At 39.2% G+C, this 15,034-nt stretch overlaps 1 protein-coding gene and 2 long non-coding RNA genes across 9 annotated transcripts in view; 1 reads left to right on the forward strand and 2 right to left on the reverse strand.

Annotated features, from left to right (window-relative positions):
* The window catches only part of ipo8 (importin 8), a 56,692-nt gene extending 52,215 nt beyond the window's left edge, over positions 1-4,477 (reverse strand). For 5 of the 7 annotated variants that reach the window (XM_028043663.1, XM_028043662.1, XM_028043660.1 and 2 more), the window contains exons 1-2: positions 4,121-4,476; positions 2,316-2,397 (exon numbers count right to left, since the gene is read on the reverse strand). In XM_028043663.1, coding sequence (XP_027899464.1) covers positions 2,316-2,397; positions 4,121-4,204 — 166 coding nt within the window. In that variant the 5' untranslated portion in view covers positions 4,205-4,476. Of the gene's footprint in view, positions 1-2,315; positions 2,398-4,120 lie in introns of those variants that run through there. The other 2 variants (XR_003598868.1, XM_028043665.1) reach the window with 2 other exon arrangements.
* Positions 4,478-8,013: 3,536 nt separating this feature from the next.
* LOC114160823 (uncharacterized) lies at positions 8,014-10,503 on the forward strand. Its single transcript, XR_003598869.1, has 3 exons — positions 8,014-8,323; positions 9,072-9,286; positions 9,417-10,503. It is a non-coding gene; the product is annotated as an uncharacterized LOC114160823 (long non-coding RNA).
* Positions 10,504-10,757: 254 nt separating this feature from the next.
* LOC114160824 (uncharacterized) lies at positions 10,758-12,843 on the reverse strand. Its single transcript, XR_003598870.1, has 2 exons — positions 12,316-12,843; positions 10,758-10,994 (listed from the first exon to the last, which is right to left on the reverse strand). It is a non-coding gene; the product is annotated as an uncharacterized LOC114160824 (long non-coding RNA).
* Positions 12,844-15,034: the final 2,191 nt, after the last annotated feature.

The raw sequence follows: 15,034 nt of genomic DNA on the forward strand, positions 1-15,034 counted from the left end.
TGGGAGCGTTCTGTCATGAAGTCTATGATCCAGAAGCAGATGTTATGGAGGAGACCAAAGTCCTGCAGTTTCCTCACTAGTCTCCTTCGAATGACGGTGTTAAAAGTAAAGCTAAAGTTCGGGAAGAGCAGTGTCGCATAGTTCCTTTGCTGTTCCACATGTCTCAATGTGGTGTGCAGAGCAGTAGCAATGGCATCCTCTGTAGACCGGTTGGTTCTGTATGCAAACTCTTGTGGGTCGAGTTTGGGTGGCAGATGAGAAGTGATGTGACTACGAAAAAGTTTCTCAAAGCACTTTATGATGATAGGGCTTAGTGCCACTGGACGGTAGTCACTGAGACTGCTAATGTTGTACTTTCTTGGCAGAGGAAAGATGATGGTATGGTACATTCTGAACTAGTGACACATTGGCAGGTTAGCTAAGTTTTGCAGTTTGTGCTGTTTAAAGAAATGCGCTCTTGTACAAAAGTTGCTTAAACAAGTTTTTTTTGACTCCAACAACCTTCTGCGGTTTGTTGGACATAGGGGTAGGTACCTATGACATTTGAATCGATTCGGTACCAATATCCGGTACCTGGGAATCGGTGTTGGTACTTAACGGTACCAATTTTTGGTACTTTTGTGTGTGTTGTTTTTTAATAATAAACTATTTAACATATTTATTTCTAAATATATAAAAAATAACAAATATATCAAGACAACATCCAACTCTTCACATTGTAACGTCACAACTGTGTGACGTTACAAACACAACAAAACTCATCCGTTTTCACCCAAAATTGTTGTTGTGTAAACAGGGCCTTAATGTGCTGATGGAATTTAGGAAGAACTTTCAAATCAGCATGGTTAGAATCACACGCGACCACATACACTGACTCTGGATGGTTGTTCTGTTGCAGACTGAGGGGATTATTCAAATGGGTAAAAGCTGTGCTGGAGTTAGCAACAGGTGGAATGTATACAGCAGTAACCATGACAACAATAAACTCACAGAGACGGTAGTGGAGGGGGTGTTGGTGTGATAATGTATTAGGTATTGTTAACATTCAGATTCAGGCTCCACAATGGCACAGTTGGTAGCACTGTTGCCTCGTAGCAAGAAGGTCCTGGTTTGATTCCAGGCCCAGGGTCTTTCTGCATGGAGTTCTCATGTTCTCCCTATGCATGAGTGGGTTCTCTCCAGGTACTCCAGCTTCCTCCCACAGTCCAAAAACATGACTGTAAAGTTGACTGATCTCTCTAAATTCTCCTTAGTTGTGAGGGTGTACATGGTTGTTTGTCCTGTCTGTCTCTGTGTTGCGATGGACTGGGGACCTTTCCAGGGTGACCCCGCCTCTCACCCGAAGTGTCTTGCTGGCGATAGGCCCTCCCAACCCCACCAGGAATAAGGGTGTAAAAAAATGGATGGCCAGATGGATGACATTCAGATCCTTGAGTTGTAATGGTGGGTTCACAGGCACGTCTGATTTACATTCAAAGTCTATGTGGAATATTGAGGGCCCGTTGCGGCGTGGTTTGGAGCGTTTTGGGCATTTGACACGTCAAGTGTCCAACACATCCGACAAATAAGCCAGCAACAGAACACAATGGAACAGAACATATCTATGTGCTGTGCCAGCTCGATAGCCGTGTCCAGCTCGATAGCCGTGTCCAGAATGGATAAATGGAGCCAGGTCTCCGTGATTAGCAAAATGCAACTGTCGTTTACCAGTCTGTTTGCTGCCAACTGAAGCTTCATCTCATCCATCTTATTTATGAGGGCATTTGAGAGAAAAATGCTGGCCAGAGGCAGTTTGTGTGGCCCTCTCATAACTGTGAAAAGGCGCCAGCTCTGCATCCTCACTTTTGTTTTCTCTCATGTCGCCGCGTCTTACACCTGCCCGTTGGGATGAATGTCATGAGAAGCCTGGCTTGTGGACTATGTGACTATGTTGTGCGTTTGTATAAAGTCCTCAATTACGTACTGTTTGCACCATAAAAACACTGACAACGAGAGGAGCTCCGAGCCGCTGCATCTGTCCGTTCTGCCATGGAAACGCATAAAAAAAGAACATAGAAATAAAAATATCTTTCCATTGAGCACAAAATCAGTGAATGAATTTTTCAAAAACGGTACAATGAACAACATACATTAACCAGAAATGTGCTGTGCCACATTGTAGCTACAAAAGCTAATTTCCACCTGTAGTCAGTAAAACATATTAAAATTTGTTAAAACAAATATTTCTCCACTAGTGGGAAGGTTTGAACCTTTTCAATACTGGAGAAAAATTAAACAGTTGACCCCAAAGACAGCTGAAGAGTTTAAAGTCATACCTGCTTGGCGGACAGGAAACTCCACCTGCTCTGACACAATGATCTGAAGCAGGGTGGGAGCAAAGTTGATGATTTTATAGGACTGAAACACAGAAAGAAAGATTGTTTGAACTTTTAGCTCAGATTTAAAATGAACCATTTTATCCATCTTCCATCTAATATTTCAAAGAATGAAACAAACCATTTATCCTTTCAAACCTTAATGTAAGAAATGAGGATGTCGCATTGATCTGGTTGAAAATATCTCCTATATATGAAGCCAGCTTTCTTTTCTTCCAAAAACTGCTTAGCACATTCTGCTACTCTTCTACCAGCTGGTTCTGTAAGTTTATCATGGTCATTTTTAAAGATGATTACTGTCAGAAAGGCAGTAAAAATCAAGTTTGTCAAGTTAAACTGAAAGTCCTGGCTACATTATAGAGAAGGTCAGGAAAGGGCAGGGAGGCAGAAAACCCTGAGTAAGGAGACGTCCTCTCAAATTTGAAAAGAAATTGATGAGAAACTTCACCAGTTCTTTCACACGATAAAGACTTGTTTTAAATAAGTAATTGCAAATTATTATTATTAATTTGTATAAATATTTGGAGTGTGTTTCTTATCATAGACATTTTCATAAATCTCACTGTGTTTTGTTAGAAATGTATGTGTTAAAAACAGAAATGTGCCACCTACTTTATTCACCCTCTTTACATTTAGATCTCTGAATAAAATTCCCTCCAACTCAATTCTAAACTCGTCGATTCAGTAAACATAGCCCATTAGTGTTTAATTTAATCTAAAATCTAAATCAAGCTGTTCTGTGTCTCCTTTCAGAAGTTTGCCTTACAGCACATCAGAGAACAAACAACATTGTGAAGAACAAGGAGCCCTGCACAGGTAATGGAGAAAGTTGCGGAAAACTTTACAGTACAGTTAAGTTATAAAACACCTTTGCTACTAAAACAGCCCTGATCACCTGGCAGTATGGCGCCCATTAGAACCACGAAGGTGTGCTGTAGTATATAGCATGCGCCATGTGATATCTAAGTATGTGATACACACATACACACTGACCATCCACATGAATGTGATTAATTAGCCTTGTGTGCTGTTGATAGTGCATCCCGTATTTCATACTTCTCCTACAAGAGTATGGGCTCCCTCACAATTCTGCCCAACAACATTAGCATGCAGAAAGAGTGGGGTCAAGACATCTATGGGCAACCATCTCATTTGATTTGTGGATTACCACCAAATTATAATGAAGCACACATTACAAGGAATAAAAACCAGATTACTGGTCCAAATCTGAACCCTGTTTATAAATGGTGGTCAGATTTCAAAAATAGATACAAAAAAAGAGAAGAACATTGATCAGGATTTAGCCCGGACAGCATGTCAAAGAGAATTACTAAAGTTCTAAAGTCGCATCAACATCGGCAAAAGTGATTATTTCAATACACATGGATATCGTTATACCAAAATTATTTTGGTAACTAAGCTTTGTCTTACATCGTACATAGAAATTAGACAGCAGTGAAAGAATATCCTTTAGTTCATTGATTGCATCCTTACACTGTCTGGCTGATATTAAAACACTTCTTCCCGAGAGTCTTTCCTGCTAACTGTGCTGAGATGTCTATACAGCAGGCCAGACAGCTGTGGAACAGCAGCTCAACGAACACTCGGGCTCACCGCCGCGGGGCCACCTGCCTGCCAGAACGGCTCGGAATCTTTTGTTCCAGCTGCCTGGGGTCAGTTTCATCAACTATTTTGTCAGGCCTGGTAACGCAGAGAGACGCAGAAATAAACACTGCTTCCCCTACCTGATTAAGCTCATTCTCCGCCGCTAACCTCAGATTCGGGTCGATTGTGCCCTTCAGAGCCTGGATAATTCGGTTCGGGTCCATGTGAGGTCAGTTCGGCCGCCCTACAGGTTTTATTCGAACATACAATCAACCTAAGCTAAGCACGTCTGCACGACTTTTTCTCTTTCTACAGCCAGAAAACAGGAAAAATAAAAAAATAAAAACTTCCGGGAGTGAGTTTACAGCTTCCGACCATTTCATTCAAAATAAGAGAACTAAACACTGGTGTTTAAATAGTGAGGCAGCATTTCACCGAAGCAGACGGGTCACTAGCCTTGTCGTTTTAACACAGTAAACAAAACGGAACGACTCTTCTTCTTGGTTTCTGTCCATCCTAGTCCCAGAGTCAGACCTTATTTAGAAATGTGCTGCCACCTTAAGTTTCAGCAGGACCCAACACTTCATTTGACAATGATACAGATTTCTGCTACCCCATACCACAGCAATTTTATTATATCAAAAATTTAAAAAGTGGAATAAATTTGTTAGATCCACTTGTTAAAGTCTTTCAAAAAGCATAAATAAAATTGCAATTGAAAAAAAAGTGTTCTCAATACATGTCACAAAATACACAGGAATTTGTATTTATATTGAATATCATTTGTAGAAAATGGCAAGGATAAGGTTCATGCATAATTTTGAAGTATTTTTGGGGGGGAGTGGAAAAGAAGGATTTGGTTCTCCTCTAGAGATATGATAATTTTTTTAAACAAATGTTTTCTGTTCAGGGTAGAAGGGAGACAAATTGACATTCCTTATGAATTTCTTGTTACATTTTTGTCTATAAATCACAGCCATTCATAATCAGAGATGGTTTGAGTAACAGCTGAATATGTAATCAAGCCTTTAATTAGCTGAGTCATACCTGGAGGAACTGTTAAGTTGAATGTTAGTTCATTTATTTATATTTTTTGACAAGATCATCATACAATAAAAGTTTGCCATTGGAAATATGGTAAAGTTCAAGAGCAAGCTATGTCTGTCCCAAAAAAATTATTTTCAAATGTAAAGTATTGAAGTAACTTCAACAGATTTAAACAGCCAATGAGCAATGACTATGGAAAGCAAAAATATTTACACTATTTATTTATAATCAATTGCTTTTTGCAGTTTTTTGCAGTACAGATGTCTAAACAATGACCGGTCCACCATTTTGGATGTCAAAATTGTCTGGAGTAAAAATAGCCTCAAAATATCTGAGTGTTTAATACTGGATTTGTAATCTGTGTAAGAATTTTTGTGTGTAACTTTGAATAGTTGTGTCTGTGAAACATGATTTCTAAACCGTTAAAAGAAAATTTGTGCGTAACTCCGAGTACTTGTAAATATGTGGACAAATGCATAAACAAATATTAAAAAATTACGAATACAAAATAAAAGTACACACACACAATTATAATTTCTACAAACATTACATTTCTACACACCCATTTTTTGAGGGGCCGGGGCTCAAAATTAAATAGGGGCACATTGAACAAGATCTTAAAACACCGTACAACAACATAGCAACAACACATATTAATCAAGAAGCTAATATTTAATTGGCTCATACTGTATCATTGTCATCATGTGGGGACGATGCAAAGCAAATATAGTTTATGTTTTCCCTGACAGGTATAATGTTGCTGTTTATGCTGCTGCAAGGGTAGAGGGCTGTGTTAATCTGAGACAACACAGCCCTCCATGACCATGAAGGGTCGTGGTTAGGAAGCATGAATGAATAAGCAAATTTGTTGCTATTTTAATAAATAAGCCCTGCTACTTCTATGAGGAGCCTTTTAGGACAAAAACTATATTTTGTCTCTCACACACTACTAAAGACTCAGACACACACACAAAATATTAAAATTGCACATATATACTATTAAAATGTCAAACACACATACAATTTTTCTCTCACACGCGTACACAAAATACTAAAAATGCACATATACACTACTAAAATATCACACACATACACACAAAGCATACAGACATACTATTCTGAATGATAGGTCGAAAATGTATGTGTGGGGGGGGGCCTGGTGTGTGTGTGTGTGTGTGTGTGTGTGTGTGTGTGTGTGTGTGTGTGTGTGTGTGTGTGTGTGAACTAACACTAGGCTGAATGAATGAATGAATGAATGAATGAATGAATGGGAATGAGACTTGTATTTTTCTGTGTGAGAGACTCATTTTTGCCTTACTCCGGCTTTAGAGCTCCGCTCCGCTCCCTCCTCAAGCGCTCGGAGGTTCACTTAGGCTCTAAGTGAGCCGGAGTAAGGGGCGTTAGAGCCCTGAGTGAACCTCCGAGAGCTTGAGACGGGAGCGGCAGAGAACGGCTGGCCGAAATTAACGTTCATAAATCGGATCCAACTTGAAGCTAACTTCGCTGTGGTATCAACGTACGAATGATCTGATCTCCAAATTATGCCCCGCCTCTTCCGTGACAACTCTCACGCATACAAAAAATGAGTCTCTCACAAATACGAATCACACAGAAAAATACAAGTCTCATCCCCCCAGACAGCATGCATGTGTGGGCCCCACTTGGGTTTGTTGTGAGCTACATGGGTTATGAGTGGGCATGGGTTTTATCTGGGCTAACTGCATGGGACCCATATAGCTAACCTAAAATGGAACCCATATGGGCTGGCCAATTTGGGCTAAATGTATTAGCCTTATTCAGCAGTAATGTGGACTAACTGGAAATGGGACAGAAATGGGCAACCCTATGTGGGACCCATGTGGTTTCAGTATCATGGGCCCAACATGGGAAGCCCATGTGGGCTGACCACATTGAACCCACATGACATAAGCATGAGCTGACCGTACATGGGTTGGACCTGGGCATGGATATGTAGGCCCTTGTCCTTTTTTATGTGGGCTAACTGGGAATGGGACAGAAATGGTAAACGCTTTATGGGGCCCTTGTGGTTTCAATATAATGGGCCCAACATGCAGGGCCGTGCAGAGACCTATGGAGGGGCAGGGGCTCAAATTTACAAAAGGGGCACATTGAACAAAAACTCCATACTACAACATAGCAACAACCCATATTAATCAAGAATCTAATTGGATCCTACTAAGGTTAGTTAGTGAAGTGGTAGTACTTCTAAAATAAAAATTTGCAGAAACATGTGCTTATGTGTCTGTCATAAACAGATCTAGGATTTAATTACCCACAGTAATAATTTGCTCTGTACAACAGCTGCCAGGAAAGATGAGTATTTTTTAGCAGGAAAGATGATTGCTGTATCGATTGTACATGGGGGACCGGCACCACATTTTCTCTCAAAGAACCTGGTCAACTACATGATAGTGTCATGTTCTGTGTTGTCTGTGTATTTATTTAGAGTTTTCCTTGTCCTGTCCTCCCCTTGATTAGTTCCCAGGTGTTTCTTGTTCCCTGATTACCCCCAGTGTATTTAGTGTCACCTGTGTGTCTGTTCTTTGTCGGGTCCTCGTCTAATGTGCGTTCGTGTTGTTCCGTTGTGGATTCCTTTTTACGGTTGCTACCGGCGTCGAGCCCTGGTTTCCGCTCGGCCGTGCTGCCCGTTATTTTGGACTGTGTTTTGCTAGACATTCACCATTAAAACCATTAAGTTACCACATCCTGGGTCTACAGCGTCTGCCTCACCACCAACACCGCACCGCTTCCTGACAGATAGGGAATCCAAGTTTCAGCGCCACTGTTGAAGATGTTCAAGATGAGGAGATAGGGAAAGTTCTAAAGCAGGTAGGAAATGACCTAGGAAATAGATTTATTGTATGCCAACTGGAGATTATTTTCACGTTCAGATTAAGATTAGGAAATTATTATAACAAAATAGTAATTTCGTTTTCTCAAAGCTTGACAAATCCTTTTGTTTTGAAAGGCCTGATTTCAGCCTATCTCAAGAAATGTGAAATCACAAATGCACAAAATGTTTATGCTATTTTTGTATTCATAATGAAGAAGTTGTCAAATTGATAGTTCTGTACTTCTTCTTATAATAAACTGCTTGTTTTATAGGTCCTGGAAGCTGAATCAGATGAATCTCTGCTAAATATAATTTTTCAAAACAGCGGGATGTTCCAAACTGCTGGTTGCTTCAGAAGTGTGAAGACTTTTGAGAAGAAAACTTTTGTAGAGGAGTATCTCAGATGGTACATCCTTGACAGAAACCACAGTGCCATTCAACGGTAATTACTAAACAGTGAGCTATTAATATTATATTATGTTATAAAGATTTTAAAACTATTCTAAAGTTCGATGCTCAATAATCAAGATCAATGACATATTTCCAGTTGTTCACACCTGCCACTGATATCATGACTTTGTAATTTACTATGAAAAATTAATTGGATATAAAAATATGTGATCAAATTATAGATATGAAATTACTTGATCAGATATCAAATTTAACAAGCTTCTTTCCTTAATTGATTTTGTTTTTTATCTTTGGTTGGTAACATCTTTGTGTGTCCTTCTGAAAAATTATGTGAAATGTTGTAATATATTGAGCAATACTTTCCAAATTCTGAGTTTCACCACTTTTATCATCCATTCAGAATTTTATGTACAATAGGTATAATCTTCTTTTGTCATCATAAATATATATATATATTTTTTTAATCATTGTCAGATTAATCATAGGTATGGCACATGAATAATTTTTCAATGTGATTTCTAAAAATATACTGTTGCATGACACAATTTTGTTTTTTTTGCACAGTGAAAACATCTTTTTTTAAAGTTTGAAATGATACATTTTTACTTTTAATGATGATTTTTGAGCACTGTGAAAGGTTAGCTTTACTTTGTATATTTAATTTTCTTTTCTTTTTAGACATATTGTACTACAATGTGGTTCACATTTACACAGGACTTAGAATACTTCATATCTATGCTATGAATAAAGTGCAGTGCGTATGTTTTTATCCTTAACAGATTCAAAGATGGACTGGCAAGTCTAGGTTTTTTCTCTGCACTGCAACAGCATTCCAGTGTCCTGTCCCCAGTCCTATGTTTCTCTGCCAAGGCCCTGACTGCTTCAGACTTGGAGACCATGTTCAAACCAGATCTCAGCCCAGTAGGAACCAATAGGCGGCAAAAGGAGGGCAAAACTATCGTCTTCTGGGCAGATTATTTGCTTGATTGCGAAGGTTAGTAAGGACGGATTGTGTTTTATTCTAAAATTGTTTTTTTTCCTTTGTATTAGGAGGAAAGCATACATAAAAATAAATCATTTGTGCAATGCATTATCTATTAACTACATTGTTTTTAATTTTTCAGAGAAAAACACTGCTGTATCTCTAGAGGAAGTCCTGATGTTTGCTACAGGTCTGACAGCGATTCCACCAGCAGGCATGATGCCATCCCCACATCTTGAGTTTTTGAGTGATTCACCCTTTCCTGTTGCAAACACCTGTGCAAATACACTGAAACTGCCACTTTTGGAATCTTACGCTGCTTTTAGGGCTAACATGGACTTTGGAATACAAAATGCTCTGGGATTTGGATGCTACTGAAACTGAAAGAAGAGATTTCTTGGCAGTCTTGTTCTAATGCTGTTGGCATTCAGCTAATTTTGTGATGGTTGCTCCATGGGTCCATGTTGTTCTCCATTTCTGGGTGGCAAAGCCTTGCCATAATTTCTGAAAAGATTAGATAATATGATGTCCTTTTCAAAGTGATAGCTTTGAAAGGGACATCAGCTCCTGAAGTCAACAATCCGTTAGGGCAAATTCTGTATTTTTTTTTAGAGCGGTGTATGTCTGGTTTAGGCTCACGGTCCGGGCATTTGTAATATGTCCATAATATAGTTTTTTGTATCATCTTAAAAGGGGATACACCCGGCTTTCATTTAAGCCAAGTTTTGAATCTGACCAACTCAGGTCACCAGAGTTTGTTAAAACAAAATAACATGAATCCTTTTCGCCTAACCAAGAAACATTGTTTGTAATCCAATGGTATCCAGGGACACAAGAGTTGACAACTGAAATACTCAGACTAAGAAATCCTGAAATGTACCAAATCTATACTACCATGCAGTCATGTTTTTATGTGGTTATTATGGATTATATAATGGTAGGCTAATCTAAAAAACAGTATATGGTATACATTTCCAGATTTCTTAGTCTGAGTATTTCAGTTGTCAACTCTTGTGTCCCTGGATACCACTAGACTAAAAACAATGTTTCTTGGTAAGGCAAAAAGAGTTTGTGTTATTTCTGTTTAACAAGCTGTGGTGACCTCTGAGTTGGTCAGATTCGAAGCTTGGCTTAAATGAAAGCCGAGTGTATTCCCTTTTAAAATGATACAAAATTTTATATTGTAGAGCTTTGACAAATGCCCGTATCGTGAGCCTAAACCAGATATACACCAGTCTCAAATAACAGAATTTGCCCAAAGGGATTGTTGACTTGTTGAATCAGTGGCAGTTTATCACAATAAACTGCCACTTTAGATGGGCTATCCTTCTAAAGTGGCAGTTTATTCATAGTTATCAGCATGATTTCATATGATTTTGCTATCATATGAAAATATCTAAAAATAGATAATATTTTATGTTATATGTTCTTACCATAACAATGAGTTTTCATTTGAGTAAAATGAACAGGACACAAAATATATTAAAAAAAATTTATTCAGGTTGTTTGTGTCTACAGCCTTGCTATGTGTTTGAGGAATAAATACAGTTCCATAGCTGACTCCCAGTTTTGTGACTGCTGTTGTCCATGTTGTTGCATGATTTGCTGTAGGTATTCCTCGATGTCTTTATCACCACACAACTCTGTCACCTGACTTGCTTCTGGGAAAACATCCAGATCACTGTCCTCAACAGGAAATCCACAATCTCTTGAACCATATCTGCAAAGTCAGAATATAATTAGTAATAGAATTGTGACAGATATTTTATATATTTAGTACAAGTACTTGTAATTGTACAAGTTTTTTTTGGGGGGGGGGGTTGCTGGCTATGTGACACAGTATAAGTGAGCACTATCATTGACAGCTTATACAGTGTATCACAAAGTGAGTACACCCCTCACATTTCTGCAGATATTTAAGTATATATTTTCATGGGATAACACTGACAAAATGACACTTTGACACAATGAAAAGTAGTCTGAGTGCAGCTTATATAAGAATGTAAATTTATTCTTCCCGCAAACTAACTATATACAGCCATTAATGTCTAAACTAATGGCAACTAATGTGAGTACACCCCTTAGTGAAGATTTCTATAGTGTCAATATTTTGTGTGGCCACCATTATTTACCAAAACTGCCTTAACTCTCCTAGGCTTGGAGGACATGTCAAAGATGTTTTATTGGGTTTAGGTCTGGAGACATGCTTGGCAAGTCCATCAACTTCTCCCTCAGCCTCTTCAGTAAAGCAGTGGTCATCTTAGAGGTGTGTTTGGGGGCTTTATCATGCTGGAACGCTGCTCTGTGACCCAGTTTCCAGAGGGAAGGGATCATGCTCTGCTTCAGTATTTCACAGTACATATTCGGGTTCATGAAATGTAACTCCCCAACACCTGCTACACTCCTGCAGCCCGAGACCATGGCATTCCCACCACCATGCTTGACTGTAGGCATCACACACTTCTCTTTGTACTCCTCACCTGACAGCTGCCACACATGCTGGAGACCATCTGAACCAAACAAATTAATTTTGGTCTCATCAGACCATAAGACCTGGTTCCAATAATCCATGTCCTTTGTTGATATGTCTTCAGCAAACTGTTTGCGGGCTTTCTTGTGTACGGACTTAAGAAGAGGCTTCCTTCTGGGGTGACAGCCATGCAGACTAATTTGATGTAGTGTGCGGCGTTTGGTGAGTACTCTTAGGGACCTTTTAGGGGTGTACTCACTTTTGTTGCTGGTGGTTTAGACATCAATGCCTTTACATAGAGTTATTTTGTGGGAAGAATAAATTTACACTGTTATATAAGCTGTAATCAGACTACTTTTCATTGTGTCAAAGTGTCATTTTGTTGGTGTCATCCCATATACTTGAATACCTGCAGAAATGTGAGGGGTGTACTTACTTTTGTGATACACTATACATTAACAGCTATAGGTTACTTGTACATAGATAATAGATGTCCTAACTTGTGCTAACAGCACTTCTGCATTATTATGTAATGTCAAGCATTATTTCTATTTGTGAAGATGTCAATTACCTGTGAGGCAAGAGATAATGTTCGTTTGGAATCCCCCCAGGACATGATGCAAGTCTGCTTGGCCGGATCCTGTGGTTATTCCAGAGATTTTTGCATTCATCCAGGTCTTTCTGCAGAACTCTGGTGAAGCAGAATCTGAGCAAGCACTGGTGCTCAACGCTTCCGTTGAAGTTTCTGGAGTCTCTTAAATCTCCAAACAAGTCCATCCAAAACTGAGACCTGAGGATACATTGAATTAGAAACGGTTCTGTTCTTCTTCATATTAAAATGATTAAAAGATTGTCTGTCTTTCTCCATGTCCATAACATTGAAAGCATGCTCTAAATCTATGTCAAACGGAATATCGCATCCTAATTTTCCACGTACAAACTAAAAATTTGTATAGCATCTGTAACCAAACAATGAAAAATTCTAATTTGGAAACAAAATATTTGCTAAAGCCTTATGAAAATAAATGTTTGAAACTAATTCAATATGGCATGTTAACTGGCAAAACGACAGCTATGTGACTGCCAACTCCATAGGCACTTCCTATGGAGATGCCATGACAACAATAAACAAACCACAAGCTTAGAAGTAACTTTCACCTCATCCTTTATTTATAAACAGTAAAAGTATGTAACGTCTATTACTCCATAACGATTTTTGAGTACTCTACCCACCTGTGTGTAATACTAAAATTAATATCACAAATATGTATTGTAGTACTTACTGCAGAACCTGCAAAATTTGCTTAACTAACATAGAGCTTACGTGTAGTGTATGTTACTAAAGTCACCAGAACCTTGTTTTTCACACGAAGAGTTTGGACCTACTTTACAAATCCTTTTTAAACTCAGACTGTATGCTTCCACGGATTTCAGACCGTGATCAGCTTTCGCTGTACTTGACATCTGAAAAACACAGATATGTACCCACCTTCCCCTTCTGAAAAAAGACCACCATGACTCGATGCGTTGATTCCCTGTGGATGATCCGTAACTGTGGCTTGATGACCCAGCATAATAATCCGTATGCGCATGGCGGAGGGTACACTGTATTGCTGCCACAGTCCCGTTCTCTGTGCCGAGGTCTGTTCGTAGTCTCATTGGTATCACTCCAAGACTCTTGACACAGTTTATATAATGCTGGGCAATGACAGAAGGATTGTTGTTTGTTGCCCCACAAACAAGCCACATCATTCTTCTCGAAAATCCATCAATGCATCCTGAGATGGCCAAGCCGAATGGCTTCAGTTTGTCGTAGCCGTCTACATGCCATATGTAATTGGGCCCCATAGAGTGATAGGTGCGCCTTGTAAATCTCCTGCGAGTCCTCAGAGCGATGCCTTGAGGGTTCAGCTGCCTCAGCAGTCTCATTACAACATCACGTTTGACACACAGGTTGTGTTTTTGTTTGAGAACTTGCCACATGGTCCGATAGCCAAATAATTGCCCTGGCCCTCTCAGCTCGGCCGTAATGGCACGCCTCACTTCCCGAAGTGGAGAGTAGTTGCCTCTTCTATGTAGCCCCGCTTCTTTTAAATAAGTATTTAGTGAACGCATACTAACTGACACTTTGTGGTTGGTCCGAAGCATGTCCAGTATCACCTCATATGTATGTCCTGAGTCAAAAGACTGTCGAATAGCAGTAGTAAGGTTTGGATCACCGAGAACATTCATGTTATTAAAAAACACGTTGTAGCCAGAATAACTTCCGGTTCAAAAGTAAAACGAGCTGTAGTCCAATCAGCGATTTCTTAGGTCTCCCACTGGGACATACCTTTTCCGTTGTGTTTTCATTAATGTCGTTGTGTTTTCGTTAATGTTGTTGTGTTTTCGTTAATGTTGTTGTGTTTTTGAATTTGTAATTGTGCTTCGTTAATGTTGTTGTGCTTTGCACCTCAGGGCCACCGTACTACGGTGCTGAAACCAGACAGCAGGCACTCATCAAGGTAAATGCAGCCTCTTGGCACCATCTAGTGAATGACGAGGGAAGCAGCAGACAAACAGGAAATCCCCACAAAGAGCCAAAACCCGTTTCCAACACAAATGCTATGGGCCGAAGCTTTTCTTTAGCAGATTGAGGGTCTACAGTAACTTCTATCCACAGCCGCTCACCTCCAGCCCAGATCCCGTCTGCAGGGTGCGAAGGTTTCTTTATACCAGGATATATGAAATAAGAATGTCTGTCTTTATATCAGGATAACTGATATAAAGGCAGACCAGTGTTGTATAAAGTACTGAAATCTCAGAGTCAAGTAAAAGTACAAGTACCTCTCCAAAATATGACTTTGGTAAAAGTCGAAGTCACTGACTGAAATGTTACTTGAGTTAAAGTCTTAAAGTATCTGAAACTTCTTGTACTTAAGTATGGAAATTACTGTAAAAATGGATGTACTCAAGTAATGTAATGAAAAGTACAAGTAAAAAGTAAAACAAAGCAAATGCAGTTTGAATGACTTTTTTTATATTTTGGTAAACTTGTCAAATACACTTAAAATAATGTACCCAACCAAGTGCAGGCAAAATTAAACCTGCTAATAGATATACCTGCAGGCATCATTTAGTTAAGAAAATTAGGTGTTTTACCTATAGCACAAGGTTAACTTAACCTGCTTTACAACTGAACCAGCTTCTTAGTATACCCTCCAGGACAGAAAATACAAAGTTTTTGTAAGCCTCAAGTTTTCCCTTCAAGTAAGGTCAGTGCTGAAAATGAGAAAAATAAATAGTACAGA

Source organism: Xiphophorus couchianus, chromosome 17 (assembly GCF_001444195.1).
Source record: "Xiphophorus couchianus chromosome 17, X_couchianus-1.0, whole genome shotgun sequence".
NCBI classification, from domain to species: domain Eukaryota; kingdom Metazoa; phylum Chordata; class Actinopteri; order Cyprinodontiformes; family Poeciliidae; genus Xiphophorus; species Xiphophorus couchianus.